Source organism: Peromyscus maniculatus, chromosome 7 (assembly GCF_049852395.1).
Source record: "Peromyscus maniculatus bairdii isolate BWxNUB_F1_BW_parent chromosome 7, HU_Pman_BW_mat_3.1, whole genome shotgun sequence".
NCBI lineage: Eukaryota > Metazoa > Chordata > Mammalia > Rodentia > Cricetidae > Peromyscus > Peromyscus maniculatus.
In genome coordinates, this window is record NC_134858.1 from 51,023,820 (window position 1) to 51,043,652 (window position 19,833).

Consider the following 19,833-nt stretch of genomic DNA (forward strand, 5'->3'; position numbering starts at 1 on the left):
CAACACACACACAGTCTGTGGCTGAACATGAGGCCTGTCCTGGAGTGGTTAATATACCCAGTGTCACTCTATTGGAGAAAACTGATTTTCCCTCTTCCAGCAGGAATAAATGACAATTCAATTGTTAACCTTTACCCTAGTGGCTAGGCATTCATTCATTTATTTATTTTTTAAAAATACAACAAAATAAAATATAACAGGATAAAACAAAACTTATCACATTGGAGTTGGATGAGACAAACCAACAGAAGGAAAAGAGCCCAAGAGAAGGCACAAGAATCAGAGACCTACCTGTTCACACACTCAGAAATCTCATAAAAATCACTAAACTGGAAGTCATAATAAACATCCAGAGATGTACTAGGTTTTTTCTTTTGGGCCACTGACCAGCTCCCAAATCATGACACAGAGATTTATTATTAGTTTTGAACGCTTGGCCTAGCTTAGGCCTAGCTAGCTTCTGGTTAGCTCTTTTAACTTAAACCAACCTGTTTCTCTTGATCCACCTTTTGCCTTGGGGCTGTTTACCTTTTTACTTCTGAACATCTTACTTTCACTGCTTCTTGATGTCTGTCTGTCTGTCTGGCGTTCACCTGGCTTCTTGCCCCTGTGTCTCCCTCAGTCTCCTCCTTCTCTTGTTCCTCCTCGTTCTTTCACAAGCCTAGAGTTCTCCTATTTATTCTCTCCACCTGGCAGCACCCCCCCCCCCCCATCCCTCTCCTGCCTGGCTATTGGTCATTCAGCTTTTTATTAGCCCAATCAGGTGCCTTAGGCAGGCAAGGTGAAACAAATGTAACACATCTTTTCATCATTAAACACACATCCTTACCTCATTAAACAAATGCATAAACAAAAGTAACACACCGTTACAGTAAAATCCTGCAGCATAAACAAATGTAGCACATCTTTGCCTAGTTAAAACAATATTCCACAACACAGAGGACCTAGCGCAAACCCGTGCAGGCCCTGTGCATAGCATGAGCTTCTTAATTACAGAAGTAATAAGTGTAAATGTTGGGAAAGGAGAGACTGTTACGAAGGAAAAAATAAGCAGAAAATAGCAATGTTACTTACTATTTTGTTTCTTGTCTCCTCGACTCATACATATTTATGAATTTTTAAAATCACCTATGTAGTTTTTTTATTTACTTATTATTTAGTGTGTGTGTGTGTGTGTGTGTGTGTGTGTGTGTGTGTGTGTGTGTGTGGTGTGGTGTGGTGTGGCAGGTGTGCCACAGCATGCACTTGGCAATCAGTGGATAATTTGGAGTCTATTCTTTCTCCACATGGCTTCCAGGGGTTGAACTCAGGTTTGCTTTTTTTTCCCTTTTTTTTTTTTTTTTTTCTCAAGGCAGGCTTTCTCTGCATAGTCCTGGCTGTTTCAGAACTCACTCTGTAGACCAGCCTGGCCTCAAACTCAGAGATCTGCCTGCCTCTGCTTCCCAAGTGCTGGGATTAAAAGCTGGTGCCACCACTGTCTGGCTGAACTTAGGTTTTTACAACATAACCGCAGGGCCATCTTGCCAGCCTCCTTTTTTATTCCATGATAGCATAATGCCTCATATTCAGAGAAAATGAATAAAAAAAAAAGGTGCATCAGAGGAAAGCTCCGAATGAATGAGAACTGTCTGTGAGGGAACTGGAAAGATGTCTCAGCAGTTAAGAGCACATACTGCTCTTACAGAGGACCCGAGCTGAGTGAGCTCCAGGATTCCTGTTGGATGGCTCACAATTGCTTATGCCTCCAGCTTCAGCGGGATCAGATACTTCTGCTTCCCCTGCATATGAGAGTTACATGCACTCATACAAAAACACAAAATTAAAAATTTAAAAATACATAAATCTTAAATAAAAAAATCCTGTTCATGTGGACAGGTTGAGCAGAGAGGAAGGATGGTTCACTTATCCATGATAATATATGTGTAAAAAATTAAATTTAGTGATAAAACTATATAATGTAGGCTAAAAGGAAAAGAAATCTATTCTCTTTATTTTTAACTTTATAGAACTCTTCCTATCTTAAATTTTCGTGGCTCTGTCGCTCTGTAGGTGACTTGAGAGATTGGCTTGTCTGACCTCCACTTCATAGAGGAAGCAAAGAAGCCAAGTTAAATGGCAGGACAGCAAGGGCACAGTTCTGATCCCTTTGCCCTTCATGCTCCTCGTCATACTGAAACCCATTATCCTGCGTAATTAATATATGCTAATGAAACATTAAAATGCACTAAACAGGACTACCTGACATTTTATGGGAAATACTAGAGAGAAAGAGACAACTTGAATGCAATCACAGGGAAATAGACCATGCAATCCAGAATGTGGGCACCAAAGATGCTAAAAGCTAAGTGTGTGTGTGTGTGTGTGTGTGTGTGTGTGTGTGTGTGTGTGTGTGGTGTGTGGTGTGTGTGTGTGTGAGTCTCTGTGTGTGTGTGAGTCTGTGTGTGTGTGAATCTGTGTGTGTGTGTGTGTGTGTGTGTGGTCTCTCTATGTGTGTGTGTGTGTGTGTATGTGAGTCTGTGTGTGTGTGTGTGTGTGTGTGTGTGTGTGCTTACCCAGGACACACAAGACTGTCGTTTCACTCCATAGCACCACAAAAGGAAACAAAACAGAACCTCAGAATGATTATTTTAAAAAAGTATTACACTTATTTATATTTATTTACTTAGCGGGGCAGGTACCACAGGGCATGTGTAGAGGTCAGAGAACCAGTTACAGGACTGGGTGCTCTCTTTCTACTGTGCAGATCCTGGGAATCGAACTCAGGTCATCAGGCTTGGCAGCAAGTGCTTTCACTGGCTGAGCTGTCTCGCTGGCCCTTGATAAAAAACTTAATTAACCTTGTCATGAGTTATTGTTAGTACAATCATGCTGCCTAGTTCATTTTCCCTGAGGACTTCTACATTTATTTCAATATCCTGAAGTTATTTTTTTGTTGTTAGTGTTAGATTTGTTTTTGTTTTGATAGGGTCTCTCCACATAGTTCTGGGTGTCCTGGAACTCACTCTGTAGACTAGGCTGGCCTTGGACTCACAGAGATCATCCATCTGCTTCTGCCTCCTGAGTGCTGGGATTCGCGGTGTGTGCCACCACGCCTGGCTTCAGATTTATTTTCTGGCATTTATTTGTCTGTAGAAAGTTAGAACCTGTCCCCATTACCCACCATTCTGGCATCTCTCTAGGGTTCTGTGATTCCGCAAGACTCTTCGACAGACTTCAGATGAACACACCTGTGCGTTTGGGACTCTACCACAGCTGTAATCTGTCTAAGCTTAGGCGCTAAAACTTCACCCAAACAGCTTACTGTAATAGGGGTCAGTTTTAATTTAGAGGGTGAGTGCACAAATAAAAATTTTGAAATCCCTTGACTTGACCACACAGAATATGATTTTGGTGTACAATTCTGTGAGTAAATACATAGTCTATGTAGTGATGCATATTATAAAATAGTTTCTATAAAAAATACACTACACACAGTAGGTGGACATACAGAGCCGAGATGCACATGGGGCAGCAGACTCAGAGGTCCATGCAGGGAAACTGCCAAGCTTGAAGTGAATGAACGAATGTGGGCACATTTGCCCACCTTTAATATTCCTGATCCTGGGTTCATATAGTTGCATTCCCATGAATAAAATCCTCTTTGGTAGAATTTGATGAAGGGAAGTGATTTATGGAATAACTTTAATGGATAGAGATATGTTTATCTATAGGTGGAATTAGAATATATCATGTTTGTGACACCTACTAAAGTCTAAATGAGGACAACAGTTGCTAGAATCTTCTAAAACCACCAGGACCTCCCGACAAGTCTTAGAAACTCTATAGCTTAGAAAATCAGTTGTCAGCTGCCCTTCAATTTTAAGATTAGTAGGATATTCATCTGTGTTCCCATGGAATATTCCATTTTAGATTCCACCATAATGAAGTTGTATCAAGCCTTGCCTAGTTTTTTGAGAAGTTCAGATAGAGTTTCATGTCCTATTGTTGATGACATTTTAGCAGATAGAAGATGTTTCATGTCTTGGTTATTGCCAAGGCCTGTGATTCCTCATTCAAGCCCATCTCAGCCTAACGATAGAACACATCAGATTTTCTACTGTTTGTTAAATATTTGGAGGTGCTACAAAATTTAATATAATGTAAATCCACTTGAAACCATTAAATTGGAGGGCTAGGAGATTGCTCAGTGATTAAGAGCAATTGCTATTCTTGTAGAAGAGCTGGGTTCTGTTCCCAGCATCCACATGGCAGCTCACAACCACTTGTAACTCCAGTTCCAGAGGATCTAACATCCTCTTCTAACCTCTGTGGGCATGGGTATGTACACACACACACACACACACACACACACACACACACACACACACACACACAGAGAGAGAGAGAGAGAGAGAGAGAGAGAGAGAGAGCAAGAGTGAGAGAGAGAGAGCAAGAGTGAGAGAGAGAGAGAGAGAGAGAGAGAGAGAGAGAGAGAGAGAGAGAGAGAGAGAGAGGCTAAATCAATAAATCTTTAAAAATTCTTCTGGGGCTGTAGAGATGGCTCAGTGGTTAAGAGCACCCACATGGTGACTCACAACCATCTGTAAATCTACTCCCAAGGGATCCAGCACCCTCTTCTGAACTCCACAGGTACCAGGCACACATGTGGTACATACACATACATGCAAGTAAAACGTTCATACATATTAAATAGCACAATAAACCTCTTCTGGCATACTGTCAAAAGGTCCTTCTAGCTTCTTAATGGTCTGAAGGCACAAAACAAAACAAAAAAAAAAACACTATAAAACACAGATAATATTTATTTTATAAAACTCTTTGGAGCAGAAAGAGGGAAACCTACTTACCAGGCTGCCCTAGCCTGGATGGCAGTTTTGAAAGGGTTAATGATTGGAACTTGGATTATGTACCAAGCTCATACAGGGAGAGGAAGGAAGGAGCATAGACCTGAGCATGGATGCTCCATGGGACTCTGGCTTTATCTAGAATATTTTAGCTTTTATTTAAGAAAAGACAAAGCAATACAATGAAACATTAAATTGTTAATTGTGTGTGCTAGGAATGTTTTAATTATGTTTTTAAAAAACTATTTATAACTTCTTAGGTTTCTTTCTTTCTTTTTCTTTTTTCTTTTTTTTGAGACAGGGTTTCTCTTTGTATCCCTGGCTATCCTGGAACTCACTTTGTAGACCAAGCTAGCCTCGAACTCAGAGATCCACCTGCCTCTGCCTCCTGAGTGCTGGGATTAAAGGTGTGTACCACTACCATTGTTAGTTTTCAAACAAAGAAAATCAGCACTTCTTACTGCTCGACTTCAGTAGCAAGGAAAGCCGTCCGTATGTGTGCCAAGCGGACAAACAGCTGTGGGAGCTGGAGCGGTGGGTTGCCGGGGACATACTATTCTTAGCTCAAGAGATCCCGAGTTGTCCAGGTTACTATATAGCTGTTGTAAACATCACCATCCGTTCTGAACTTAAAGTGATGAAAGATTGGGGCATTTTCTCTGTTCTTTTAACCCTTACTCCCCCTCCCCCCATAGGATCTCATGTATTCCAAGCTGCCCTGGAACTCGCTAAGTAGCTAAGGTTGGTTTTGAAATCCTGATTCTCCTGCCTTTTCTTTCTGAGTCCTGGGATTTTAGGTATGAATCATCGTAGGCAGCTTGTAATATTTTATAAAAAAACCAAACTCCCCAGGGTTGGACAGTTGTTAGTTAATACATTTTTTTCATATATGTATTTTAAAAAATGATTTATTATTTTTACTTTATTTATTTTTTATTTTATGTTCATTAGTATTTTGCTTGCATGTATGTAAGCGTGAGAGTGTCAGAGTCCCCTGGAGCTGGAGTTACAGAGAGGTGTGAGCTGCCATGTGGGTGCTGGGAATTGAACCCAGTTGGGAGAGCAGCCGCTGCTCTTAACCACTGAGTCGCCTCTCCAGTCCCATCATATATGTATTTATACCGCAAACTCAGAGGCGGTTGATCACACACTGAGTATTACATGACTAATTTGCAGGGGTGAGAGACACAGTCCCTCTATAAGAAGGGGTGATGTCTGGAAGACTGGTGGTAACTCTGTGATGACCTCAGTGATTTTCAGAGCTGCATAGACCACGGAGAACTGTTCATCCTCACCCCAGTGATCAGGAAAGGGACACCTGAAGTCAAGTCTACTTGTTAGTCATCACACCGGCATGGGTGCTGTTGCGCATGTCTGAGGATGTTCTCACTGATGAGGGCAGTATCAAACACAAAGCAAAGTCTAAGAAGCCCTGAGTTGCTAGAGTGAGCGCAGTGCAATGAGTCTAGATGTAGGTTGTTGTAGGATCTTGCCTTGGAAGACTTGGAACCTGATCTGGGAGCCATGAGAAACCGAGGAAATAAGAAACAGGATGCTCCTCATCTGGAAGACAGAGAGCCTGTTTCTCCAGCTGAAAGTTCACTGGCAGAGCACATGACATGCTCCACGGTCTGCGCAAAGATGCTGAAGTGATGGGGTCTCAGCCTGAGTCTGGCGTGCAGTCTCAGAATAGCAGAATAGGCCCAGGGAGGCCGATTAGTTTTGGGAGTAAAGGCACTTCCTAAAGAGAGCTCATCCCAAGAGAAGGAAAGAGGCGTCCATTTACTCTGTGCTCCCTGCCACACTTGCTTAACAACGCATGTCTGGGCAGACCCTGGAGTGGAGGCAAGCTAGTGTTCCCTAGTACTCGGGATGGCTACGTGTCAGGCTAGAGAGCTGATGGGTGAGTCTACGGTGCTTCTGGTAGAGATTGCTCTTGGTGAACTGAATACAAAGATTATTCGTCAGCCTACATGGTCTTCGCCAGTCCGCCAGGGGCCTGAGTCGAACAGGAGGGTGGGGGAGGGGTACCTATCCTTTTCTAACTTTCTAATCCTCAGGCCCTTTGACTCTGGGACTTAAGCCATTGGCTTCTTTGGTTCTTAGGCCTTCAGATCAGACGGAATCACGCCTCCAGCTTTCCTTGTTCTCCGGCAAATTGTGAGATACCTTGGTCTCTAGAGTCTTCGGAACCAACTCCCATAATAAATCCCTCCACACACCTATTGAAGGTTGTCTATAGGACAACCTAGTGCTGACTGCTCCCAAGGGTGCAGCGATGGAGAGAGGTGTGGCTTCACACCCCAGAAGCTGTGGGACCCAGCAAAGGTGGTGCTTGACGAAGGGCACTTTGTAGGCATAGGTTATACCAAAAGCAAATGAAGGAGGTGTTTGACAGACATGTCTGTCCACAGAGGGTACATTGGGGAGGTCTGGTGTGCACACTGGTCTTTAGTGGGAGGGGTAGAAGACTGATTTCACATGCCTGCAGAATGCTGTAACATCTAGCAAATGAGAAGCAGACTAGGAAAAGAGGAAGATAGAAGCTGATTCGATGTTTGTTAGCACAAACAGTGAGCTCCCAGGAAAGCACAGATGTGATTAGTGGCGCGTGCGTGCGTGCGTGCGTGCGTGCGTGTGTGTGTGTGTGTGTGTGTGTGTGTGTGTGTGTGTGGTTTATTGGTAGGTTCTGCTTGACAGTGATAAAAGGTGGCAAGAATCAGTGAAATGCAAGCGAGAGTATGTCTGACCCTGCTCCCTGGGATCAAGTCCCCAAATTCTTCCAATATCAGCAGCTGGTAGCAGCTCCATGTTTGCCCGTACTGTAAAAGTGTAGAAAGTTAGGTTCCTCTCTGGCCTGGTGAGCCTGTGCCCTGCTGCTCTCCGAGATGGTCTGTCCCTCAGTCAGAGGGACATGTGGCCTGTAGCTCGTATCCTGCGAACCTTCTTCTGCAGCTGTGGAACTGGGCACCGTGGTTTCTCTTTCCCTCCAGGGAGCAGAGATTTTCGTGACTCACCACGAGCGTTCTCTCTGCCTTCACGGCTAAAGCCAAATGAACTCTTTCACGGAAACAGCGAACAGTTTTGTCTGATCCCCATGTTTCCTTCCGAACCAGCAATTGTGTTACTATGACTGACAGGTTCTCAGAAGGGAGTCCGTGAAATTTTGTGGATCAAATCCAATAAAGAACAGGATGTTTCCAGTAGGTGTGTCTGGCTAGAACCTCCCAGAACTGTTCAACAAGAGCACATCAAAGCCCTGCTGAATTCTTATTTTCCATCAGAAAAATAACAAAGCCAATCTTTTCAGAAAATTTGGAAAATTTGGAGGGCAGATGGCATTAGCTTAGTAGTAAATACGTATTGGCTGCTTTTTACCCCAAGTAGTTGTTCAATGTGCTAAGAGAAAGCCATTTGTTTGCATTATCTTATTACAGAGCAAAAATATACTTGTTCTAGGGAAAAGAAATTTAATTGGTTCTAAGTCAAACAATGTTGAGTGGTGTAACCTCACCAACTCAGGTTACTATAAAGAGGACTCACACACCAGTTTTCGCCTCCTGCCTCCACCTCTTAGGCAGGACCTCATCCCTAGAATGTTCCCTGTAGTTCCAGAACCTGCACAGCTCACACGTGCTCAGGAGTGAGTGTTGCTGTTGTCTCGTTCTTAGCTCTGGCCTCTCTCAGTGGCCGTCTGCTCTTGAATTCATATGAACTTCAGATGAGTGTCGGTAAGTATTACTGCTTCTGCCAGGTGCCAAGACTCATCAATGACAGGACACTGCCTTGCTGGGTCCATGGGGACGCTGAGGTCTGTGAGATGACACAGACACACAGGGTTGTCTTTCCAAGTCAGCGTGGCACACCGTGGAGGCTAACTGTCGAAGGGTAAGGCGTTCTGGAGCTGTCACCCATAGCTCTTTTTCCCCATCCAGCACTGCCCCTTCCTCCTTTCCTCCCACCTTGCCCTCTCCCATCACTTTGTCTCTTTTATCTTCCGAGACTTTGAGACAGGATTGTACGTGCTCCAGGCTGGCTTCAGAATCGCTATACAGTAGAGGTTAGCCTTCAACTCCAGCTTCTCCTTCCTCACCCGACCAGTGCTGGGATTACAGGTGTATGCCACCATGCCTGACTTTGAACTTTTCTCTCTTTAATTTTTAAAAGTTTTATTGTAAACTGACAATGTATAATTGCATATGTTTATAGGGTGCAAAGTGATTCATGATCCAGGGTGGAATAATGATATCAAGCTAATGAGCATACTCATTGCTGAAAAGTACTTTATGTATTCACTTATTTATTTTTCAAGACAGGGTTTCCTCGTAGGGCTGTGTTGGTGCACACCTTTAATCCCTGCACTCACTCGAGAGGCAGAAACAGGCAGATCCCTGTGAGTTTGAGGCCAGCCTGGTCTACAGAGTGAGTTCCAAGACAGCCAAAGCTACACAGAGAAACCCTGTCTCAAAAAACTGGGGGAAAAAAGACAGTTTTTTTGTGTAGCCCTGGAACTCAGCTATGTAGAATAGGTTGGCCTTGAACTTAGAGATCTGCCTGCCGCTGCCTCCCAAGTGCTGGCTCTAAAGGTGTGCCTCATTATACCTGGCTCCAAAAAGTGCTTTTTGTAGTGAAAGCACTTGAAACTTACTCTTGGTGATGGTTGGTCCTGGTTGCTGCCTTGACTAGGCTGAGTGATGTCTAGGATTGGTGAATCACACCTACGGTGTGTCTGTGGAGGGTGTGTCAGAGAGGATTGATGAATGTAGAGTGACATGGTCCGGGAAGAGCTGTTCTTAAGTGAGTGCACAGACCAGTGGGTTGAGAGCCTGGTTTAAAAAACTGCAGAGGACAAGGAAGCCAGTGCACATGCTCAGCTTCTGTTCTTCTCGAGTGAGTGTGGGTACCACTGCTGTTCTCACCAGCAGTCAGCAGACTCCAGGTCTTCAGCCTTCTGATCCACTCCCTGGGGGACTTGAGGGCAGTCAGCATAAGCAGATCCATCTCTTTGTATAATATCTATATGTGCACATGTGAGCTTATGTATCCATATCTGTATATAACTGGTTCTGCTTCTCTAGAAAACCCTAACACACTCACAGCAGTCCTGCACATCCCATTCTTACTGTATCCATCGCGCTCCACAGCAGATCTCAAACACTCACAGTGCAGCCACACTTACTCCCTCTGTACCCTCTAGTCATCTCTCCCACACTCTGAAGCCTCTGTCATCTCTACTCTGCTTTATGAATTCCTTTGCGGGGAGCAGCTCAGGTTCCAATTATACCCAGCACGCATTCCTGTTTCTCTTGTTTCTCTCTGCTCAGCTTACCTCTTAGCACAAAGTTCTCTAATCTTTGTTGTCCCAAATGACAGGGCTCCCTAGGTCCTTCTAAAGGCTGTGTAGTCTTCCATTGTGCAATGTAGCGTCTCTTCTTTGCCCATTTGTCTGTTGATGAACACTTAGGATTCCATAATTTATTTGGTTCTTGTAAGTAGCCTCTTTCTTAACTTTCTTCTCTCTGTGGCATTGGCCCTATTCTGTGATGTGATTTATGTTCAGAACAATGTTGTGTATGCAGTACTGTTCACTCGGTACCAGCTGAGGGTTCTCGGGAGTAAGCAGGGTAGTGACCTTGGCCTTTTGCAGTGTTCTGCCTTCCCTGTTCTGCCCCGACAGTAACAGTGTCTGAGGAGCTAGCTGTGGGGAGTGGAGGAAGCCCGAGTGTGTGACGTCCAGAGTGAATGTGTGCTGTTGACATGGGTGCCACTATGCCAAGACCCTAGCCTCAGACCCAGAGAGAAATGTCAGAGCCCCCCTTTGGGTCTGTGTGTGCAGAAAACATGCACCACAGTTTCCTCATCACCCCCAGAGATTCACAGCCTGAGGTTGCTCCCCTACAGAGACTGCTCCTAGGAGGATGAGCTGATCTTGTCTTCTTTATCCAGCTGTATATCATAAGCCCCGCCTCCTCGTTGACCTGTGTGTAATAAGCCCACCTCCTAGTTCAGCTGTTTGCAGTGGCCCTGCCTCCTTGTTCAACTCTGTAACAAACCTGCTGAGGTTCCAGGTGCTGCTGGTTCTCCACCGTCCAGTCCTAGTCCCGCTGATCCTAGCTTTCTGTCCATCTGTCCATCTATCTGTCACTTCTCCCCTTCCTTGCCACCCTAGTCAGGTCCCTGAAGTCATGTTGGGAATATCAAGGAGCACATGGACGACGACAAGAGAGTGGTCAGGGAAGCTGCACTCGCTGAAACTCAGTTGACAAGCAGCATGTTACTTGTGCTTCTAGCACATGGCTTCGGTTTTGCAGGTTTTTGTCGTGGTTGTTGTCTGGCACCCAGCAGTTAGTTGTCATTCACGGTGACTGTTGGTAGATTTTGTTATTGTTGTTTTGAGACAGGATCTCTCTATGTAGTCCTGGCTGGCCTGGCCCCCTTTTGTAGACCATACTGTCTGTGAACTAACTCACAGAGATCCACCTGCCTCTGCTTCTGCCTTTCAAGTGCTGGGACTTAAAGGCAGGCATACGCTACCACACTGGACATGTCTGTAGATTTCTTTGATGGGGTAACATGGCCATAGGTTACCAAAGTCTGGAGCTTGTTTGGTGACTCCTCATCGTCACTGTAGTTTTGGAAGCAACACACGTGGATACCATATGAGACATTTCCTCCTCCCTCTCCTCCTCCTCCCTCTTCTCCTCCCTCTCCTCCTCCTCCCCCTCCTCCCCCTCCTCCTCCTCCTCCTCCTCCTTTCCTTACCTAGACAGCTTGGTTGAGCCTGTATCTGTGCACACACCTGAAGTCCCCATTTTCTTCATGGCAAATGTCTAGATATCTGTGAGTACTCCTGGGACATGCTTCCTGAAGCCTGCCTGCTCTGTAGGTATGCTTGGGAATGTTGGTAGTTTAATCTTTTTCAAAATGTGTATTTATTCATTTTTATTTTATGTGCATTGGTGTTTTGCCTGCATGTATGTCTGTGTGAGGATGCCAGATCCCCTGGAACTAGAGTTAGAGACAGTTGTGAGCTGCCATGTGGGTGCTGGGGATTGAACCCAGGTCCTCTGAAAGAGCAGCCAGTGCTCTTAACTGCTGAACCCTCTCTCCAGCTCCTGATAGTGTATTTACTGATGTCAGAATGTACCTCCCCTTCTCTTGCCATTTTTCTTTGTGGGAGCCATTCTGACAGGCCCAAGTTAGAAAGGTGTAGTGAACGGTTTTCTGCACTATAATAGTGACTTTCCTCATTGCTCAGACAAAATACTTGACAAACATCACCCAAGGAAGAAAGGATTTGTTTTGGATTACAGTTTGAGAACAGGATTCATAATGGCAAGGGAAGTATGGTGGTGGGAATGGGAGGCAGCTGATCATGTCCATTCCAGGGTCAGGAAGCAGAGAGATCAGTGTTCATGTGGCCTCTTCCTTTTTATTAACTCTGGGACTCCAGGCCATGGGATGGTGCCACCTTTACTCTGGGTGGGTCTTCCTTCCTCAATCAGACCTTTCTCAAAACACATCCCCAGTAAAGTGCTTACAGACTTTTTAAAGTGCTACAGTGATGTAGTTCCTAGGTGATTTCAAATACAGGCCAGTTGGCAATAAAGATTAGCCCTCGTGTACACTAAACGACACTCAGCCTATTCTCTTTTGGCTGTAAGTGGAAGAAGTTTTGCACCAGAGCTAAAGAAAGGATTTCCTTGTCACTGACGGATTGTTTTTCAGTTACGAATGACCCCCCTTAACTCACAGGCAGGCATCTCTCTGCTCCTTTCGTACACAGTGGAATAGCATTGATTCTTATTAGTGCAGGAAGAAAGCAGGTGACTTTATATAGCTTACCAAGTGGATTGTGAATGCATACACATTTAAGAGGGAATTATCAATATTTTTATTACATTCATTTGTTTATGCAAGTACGATGGCATGCACGTGGAGGTCAAAGGACAACTTGTGTGAGTCGGTTCTTTCTTACAGCCCTGTGGGGCCTAGGGATCATCAGCAAGCACACCCTGATGCACTGAGCCATCTTGCTGACCCTGAGGGTAATGTCCCTAATATTACTTAGTAAGTAGAAAATTCAGAATATGGATACAAGTTTTTGTGATTCCACTTTCTGCTTCCTTGCACCATTCCTTATGGTTTCCCCGAGACTTAGACTTCCTGGTTGAGTTGGCAGTTGTGCGTAGACCCTGAAAGTGCTCATTCAAGTATCTTCATGACCTTTGCTGGGGGGGGGGGTCTCTGTGCCCAAAGAGTAGGTCTTACCAGATGATTCTGGCAACAGACACTCAGAGGGAGTGTTGAGAAGTGGGTTTCCGTTTTCTCTGGGCTTGTCTTCGTGCGTTAGGGAGGGGGAGTCATAGAAGGCTGCTGCTCTCTTTCTCAGCAGCTTTAGGACCAGCTGAGGATAACAAGGTGATGGTGAGAGAGGTGCACAGTGGGTGGTGCTCACCACTGTGATGAGGCAAGGAACCCCTTGCCATTCATGATGGCCTTGAAACATCTCCCCGTCAACAAATGGTCTTGGAGCATTGCAGGGCTGATGTATTTTTTCATTTTGCAAAAATCGGGATGGAAGTGGAAAGTAAACAAAACCAGTTAGCTTAACAGCTAACTGGGCACAAGAGCTCAGTGCTGCATGCCCAAGTCTATGGTATTTTATCCCTGAACATGCATCTGTGGTGGATGGCGGTAAGGCAGTAAATACTAACAGCTTCAATGCCACTCTCAAGGCAAATGCTACTTCATGACATTTCTGGCCTTTGACTAAATTTTAGACCAATAGGCATAGAAATAACGTCAAAGATTGTTTAGTTATGTCCTACTCCTGATGGGCAGAACAACACTGACTAAGAGGTTGATATGTGAGGGATGCCAATAAGCCATGAAGGAAGGTTAATAGTGTGGGGTGCATTGGTTTTTACCCATAGTGACATTAATGGTAATTTTTTCTTAAAAATTATTTTACATTTATTTATTTACTTATTAGTATTATTTTTCAAAGACTAGGTTTTCTCTGTGTAGTCCTGGCTGTTCTGGAACTCACTCTGTAGACCAGGCTGGAATTGAACTCAGAGATTTGCCTGCTTCTGCCTCCCAAGTGCTGGGATTAAAAGTGTTTATTTATTTATTTAAAAAAAATGTGTGGATGTGTGTATGAAGGAGAGTGGGTTCTCTCCTTCAACTGTGTGGATCCTGGGGAATGAACTCAGGCTGTCAGGCTTGGCAGCAAGCACCTTTATCCCCTGTCAGGCCCACATTAGTGGAAATTTAAATTTCTTATACATTTACATGTTCTTAAATATGCTACCTTGAAAGTGTTACTTTTCAAGTGGACAAATAATAATTTTGAGCGGATAGAAAAAGGACAGCTGTGGCTTGGCGACCAGGAAAACACTCCCCAGCATTTGAAACAATCTGGCCTGAGCTTGGAGGGAGGGAAGGACAGAAATCTGACGACAGTTACAGAGTTTGCCAGATGGCCACAGATAACGGCCAATGTTCGATTGTGCTATAATTAATATTCTCTATCTGTCACTTCAGCAAGCGATCGTTTTACAAGACAAATGGCGACAGAATGTTGTAATTAGATTACCCTTCGATGGGCTTATGTTGAAATGAGAAAAGGGAATGGAAAATCCTTCTTTTATTGGTATCTCTGGGGAGGTAATGATGGCGAGAAAGGCTTGACCACGCATACAAGTGCGCAGAGAACTGTGTTTGCTCCTGCCTTCTGGGAATGCCTTATTTTTATTGACCCTAACTAGGGACTATTTGGGGAGCTTTACCCTGTTTTCTCTAAGGACAGGATTTACTGAGCAGTGCAATTACTGGAGTCATGTTTAAATTCCTTAATTGATGATTTTCAGGTCCATTTAAACACATTAGAGGCTCTGCTTACCTCCCAATATCTGATTTGTTACAAACTCATCCTTGTCTGATTTGAGCCAGTGTCTGTGGTTGAAAATGATGTCATTTTATTCCTTTAAGACACATTCTATGGGCTGGTGAGATGGCTCAGTTGTTAAGAACCATTCTACTACTGGTCTTGGGTTCAAATCCCACTACCCATATGGTGGCTCACAATTGTCTGAGACTGGATGATGACCTCTTCCAGCCTCCCAGGGCACTGCACACATGTGGTGCACACACTTACATGCAGGCAAAATATCCATATACATAAAACACAACAAAAGGAAATAAAAAGGATATAGTCTAGATATTTCTATCTACTCTAGAATTCACATTCTCACTAGTTTTGACCAGATCTACTTCCAACCCCCCTTTAGCCAAAGGAATGGGTTCTGCTGTCTGTTTCCCTGTCATGCTAGTTTGAGTGACACAGATAAAAGCTGCAGCTTCCATGGCTGTTTAGGGAGAAGCCAGTTGGACGTGCGAACTTGCTGTGTGTCTCTTCGCTGGAAAGTTATGTGTAACAGGTGATGGGTGGGGGTGGGGTGGGAGCTAACGTCCACAGCTAGAACAAAAGTCAGTTTTGAAGGAGAATTTATAGTATTCTGGAGTGTGGTGTGGGGAGTGTGGGTACAAGGCAGAGAACTCTTCATGCTCCAAACAGCTAAAGATATGGGTGATAAAATGAAATCACATTTTCACAGCTTCATCTATTGAGTAGTGAAGTCAGTCTGTGCAGTAATTTGTTAAACTTGGTCTATCGCTCTTGTATCTCTTCAGAGGCAGTAGAGACATTTATAAGGTGCTAAAAGATGGGTTTAAATCCCACATCATTGCACCAAAAGTCAGCTGGGAACCAGAGTTTTCACAAACCTGTGTTGTTAATTCAAACCGGCAGTCAAAGGAGCAAAGCCTTAGTCACCATATTTCCATGTCCCCCAGAATACCCATAGGCTGGAACCTCCAGAGCTTGTCTCTTTAGATGTTTGACCAGTGACATCACAGTGATTGCCACCTCCCTCAGACTACTTTAGGCCCTGCCCAGAGTCCGGGAGCTCAGACGGGAGACAGCTGGAGCTGGAGAGAGTGAGAAGTCTACAGCAGCTTGGGTGTGTCCTTGTCCCTCTTCAGGTAACAACAGGATTTTGTACTTAGCAGTCTCTCTGTCTCTCTGTGTATGTAATTTTCAAATAAAAAATGTTAACTAAATGCTTACATTTCTCAGTGGAAACAGGTAACGATAATAGAGCTATAAAGTGAATATCTATTTCTGTTTTCCTCTGATATGTATTTTCTCTTTTTCTAGTTTTATATTTTTTCCCACATCACAAAAGAAAACCAATGTCAAACTTCTTGTATAATTTTCACCTGGTTTGTAAGCCTTTGGTTCATGTGTGGGACAACCATTTTGGCTAATAAAGAGGGCAGAAAAGGAAGTCACAGCTCTGTGGGCTCATGGCAGAGAAACAGAACAGGGAGGAGTGAATGGCCGCCTCACGTCGCTTGTGGATGTGTGTGAAAGCAGGACCCAGCCTTCAGTTGTGCACCTCGATAGAACTGCACCCATTGGGAGTTCACTGGATCGGTGTTCTATTCATTTGAGAATACACAAAACAACAAATATTTAAGGTTGCCGTCCAAGTATAAGAAGTAGCAAAGCCTAAGCCGTAGGAAGGAGAGTGTGTGCTCAGCCTGTCCATTCAGAGGGGCTGAAAAACATGGGAGCATGAGAAAGATGCAAGAAGCTAAAAAATGAATGATAAGAAACATGAATGTAACTATCATTTACTGAGAAACAGATTATTGGCAGTGCCGCAGAAGTCCATTCCTATCATCTGCCTTCTGCCTCTGCCCCCAAGTGCGGCGCTTGCCCACCCTTCTTTGTTTTGAAGTTTTCCCACCCATGTTCCTAAGCAACACAGTTAAGCTCCCTGCTCTGGACTTGGTGTAAATGGAGTCACATTCTCTGCTGCTCTTGCAAATCCCCCTTTTATCCCACAGTTATGTTGTGAGATCCAGCTGTCTTGTGCTGCGTAGCTACAGTATGTCATGAATTCTCTTTACTCCACAACATTCAAATGTATGTGAACACCACATCCATTCTATGACTGGTGACCAGTTCTTTCCAGTTTGTGGTCCTGTGGGGCCATGTTCCAGGTTCCTTTGCTGTAAGCACGTCTTCTAACATGCTCCCATCTCCTCGGCTCCTCTGAATACTCATGAACATTCTGTTCTCCTCTGTTACCCACTCATTTTCTTCTTCTTCTCTACTCTGGGAAACTGTGTGTAAAGATTTTCACTGGCAGTTGAAAATTTACATCATGCCAAAGGCTGAAAGAGGGATAAAATGAAAAGAGGAGGGGCTGGCAAGATGGCCCCGCAGATAAAAGCACTTGCTGCTGCTGAGGTCGATAACTTTAGTTCAACCCCAAGGTTCCCCAGGTGGACAGAGTGGTTCTCTGATCTCTGCATATGTACTGAGATACACACATGTACCTGCCCCAAATACAGACAGAAATAAATGTAATAAACATTAAGAATTAAAAGGAAATTAAATATAAATCACTCATCATTGGCTGCATTTTAAAATATCCTATAATCCATTCATTGGCATAATATAGTATGAACCTATACATTATACTAACAATTATATAATAAAAGCTGATTATCTATGCAATTATATCTGCTGGTATCTATGCAATTAATAATTTGGTACATTGACACTACAACAAAAATAAGTTATAGTTAATTCAGTCAGGCCGAAAGGTTGCTACAAAGCTTTGATCTTTTGCAAACCAGTACCTTTCCATCTAAACTTTCTCCTTCCATGATAGAATTTTGTTCTATAATAATAGTGTCTACTTCAATTATCTAAAATACAGAGCCTTAAATTTTGTTTTGATCATATAAACCAAGCGTCAATTTCACTACTTCATCAAAATTAGTAATCTGATTGACAGTGTCGCCTACATTCTTGGAGTATATTTTCCTGCACGTGCAATCTGTATGCACGTTGAAGATACCATCTCTGCTGTCTGAAATGTTTATAATCTAGGCACATCCTGAGCTTGACTAAAAATAACTGGCACAAGCCCTTGTTGAAACAGAAATGCTCATGAGGTTAACACTTGTTCTTTGGACTGAGTACCTGATGTGCGAGGGACTTCTGGTTGACCCCTGCAGGCTTTCTGCCCGTGTAGGCTTGTCCGAAGCCAGGCAGCTGTTGGGGCTACTTTATCCTTTCACCAGGGTTGGATGAAGACCTAGGGCAGCTTTAAATCTGAAGGATGATGTTATCCTACTCCTAAATGTGATCCAAAGAAAGGGCAATACTAAACTAAACTGTAATTTTTTTTCTGTTTTGATGTCCCTGCTTGCAGATATTCCAAATAGCAAATGTGACATGTGTATACAGACATGCATAAGAGAAAAGAGAAAAATGTAATAATGTATTTTTTACCCAAAACAATGCAATTAATGCAGGATAAATTTATTGGCCTTGGGATTTCAGCAGAAAGGGAAGCTAGGCTGTCTGTGCTCATCCATACTCTTCAGAGAAACACAGCTGACTCCCTCCCTCCCTTCCTCCCCCTCTGTGTGTGTGTGTGTGGCTCATATCATTGTAAAGGTTGGCAAGTCCAAAATCTTCAAGGTCCGCTGCCAGGCTGGAGCCAGAGAGGTGTGGCAGCTTAACCTCAAATAAAATCCGAGGTCAGATGTTGGAGCCCAGGGTATCAGCGAGGCTGGTTCCTTTAAGGCGTTTCTCCTTGGACTGAGGATGGCCATCATTTCTGTGTTTCTGCAGTGTCTTCCCTCTATAATGTTTGCGTCCTGACCTCCTCTCCCTACGACACCAGTCATACTGAATTAGGGCTCACTAGAGCAACTGCTCTGGCTTGTGTCTCTTTCTGTGGTAAAAGCCCGGCCAAAAGCAACTTCAGGTGGGAGGATTTATTTTTAGATTACAGGTATAGTCCGTCCTGGAGGAGAGCCACGGCAGGAACTCAGGGCAGGAACTCAGACGCACAAACTGAAGTTTGTGTGGGGATATGTGTACAGAAGTATAGGTGCCCAAGGAGGCCGGAGGCATCAGATCCTACCAGAGCTGGAGCTATAGGCAGTTGTGAACCTCCTAATGTGGGAGGAATTATTCACTCGAGGTCCTTGTCCTCAGGTGACTCTAGTTTATATCAAGTTGATACTGAAGCTACCTGTGACAGTGACCTCATATTAACTTAATTACCTCTTGGAAGACCCTATCTCCAAACACAGTCGCATTCTTAGGTATTGGGGACTAGGATTTTGGTGTATAAGTCTGAGGGGAAGGGTTGGGCAAGTCAGCACACTCTCCTCTTCCATAACACTTCATTTTCCTCTGAAGGAAGGCTGGATATCTTCCAGGAATATTCATCTATCTCCCATGTTATCTCTCTTCCTTTGTTAGGAAGCGAGGACAGGCCAGAGGTCCTTGGTGTGCTCTCAGAAGTCTGTCAGGAGTTCTCACCCAGCAACTCAGAAGATGGAGCGGTCTACCCAGGAGCTGTTTCTCAACTTCACGGTTGTCCTGATCACCGTTCTCCTTATGTGGCTTCTCGTGAGGTCCTACCAATACTGAGGGGCCATGGCGCCCTCCTGGGAGTGACTGCTGTGTGCCCTGAGCTTCCAATGCTCTTATTATTATGGGATGCCGTTCTTGGCACCTCCAGCATCTCTGACCCACACTCACAATGCCTGACACACAGCAGCACTAGGTCCAACGTGTGTTTTCTAAAGATGCCGTTCTTGTGGGCTGTCAAAAGCTTGTCAGCCAGTGAGCCTTAGCTTGTCCCCCAGCAAATGCACTCTCCAGGCCACCAGGTTAAAATTAAACCGGATTCCTGATGATGCAGAGTAACAACAAGCTCCTGGTCTGTGTCAACACATATCCCCCCACCCATGCTGTGTGCCACCAAACTAACTGAGGCCTTCAGAAGAAATGTACGAGGAAGTCTCTGCCAGTCCCTTGAGTTCCCATGTGAATAAAGTTAAGCTACTCACGAAAATGGGGTTTGAATTTATTTTAGCTTCTGTG

At 44.2% G+C, this 19,833-nt stretch overlaps 1 protein-coding gene across 2 annotated transcripts; it reads left to right on the top strand.

Annotated features, from left to right (window-relative positions):
* The first annotated feature begins 15,795 nt into the window (after positions 1-15,795).
* Sln (sarcolipin) lies at positions 15,796-19,804 on the top strand. Of its 2 annotated transcripts, none has more exons than XM_006972312.4 (2): positions 15,796-15,893; positions 19,207-19,804. In XM_006972312.4, the coding sequence occupies exon 2, from the start codon at positions 19,282-19,284 to the stop codon at positions 19,375-19,377; it is 96 nt and encodes a 31-aa protein (XP_006972374.1). In that variant the 5' UTR covers positions 15,796-15,893; positions 19,207-19,281; the 3' UTR covers positions 19,378-19,804. The 2 variants fall into 2 exon arrangements, with proteins under 2 accessions (XP_006972374.1, XP_076432402.1); XM_076576287.1 differs by having other exon boundaries at positions 15,820-15,893; positions 19,211-19,804.
* The last annotated feature ends 29 nt before the right edge of the window (positions 19,805-19,833 follow it).

Coding starts and splice junctions, on each gene's coding strand:
- Sln (XM_006972312.4), top strand. CDS start 19,282: ATGGAGCGGTCTACCCAGGAGCTGTTTCTCAACTTCACGGTTGTCCTG.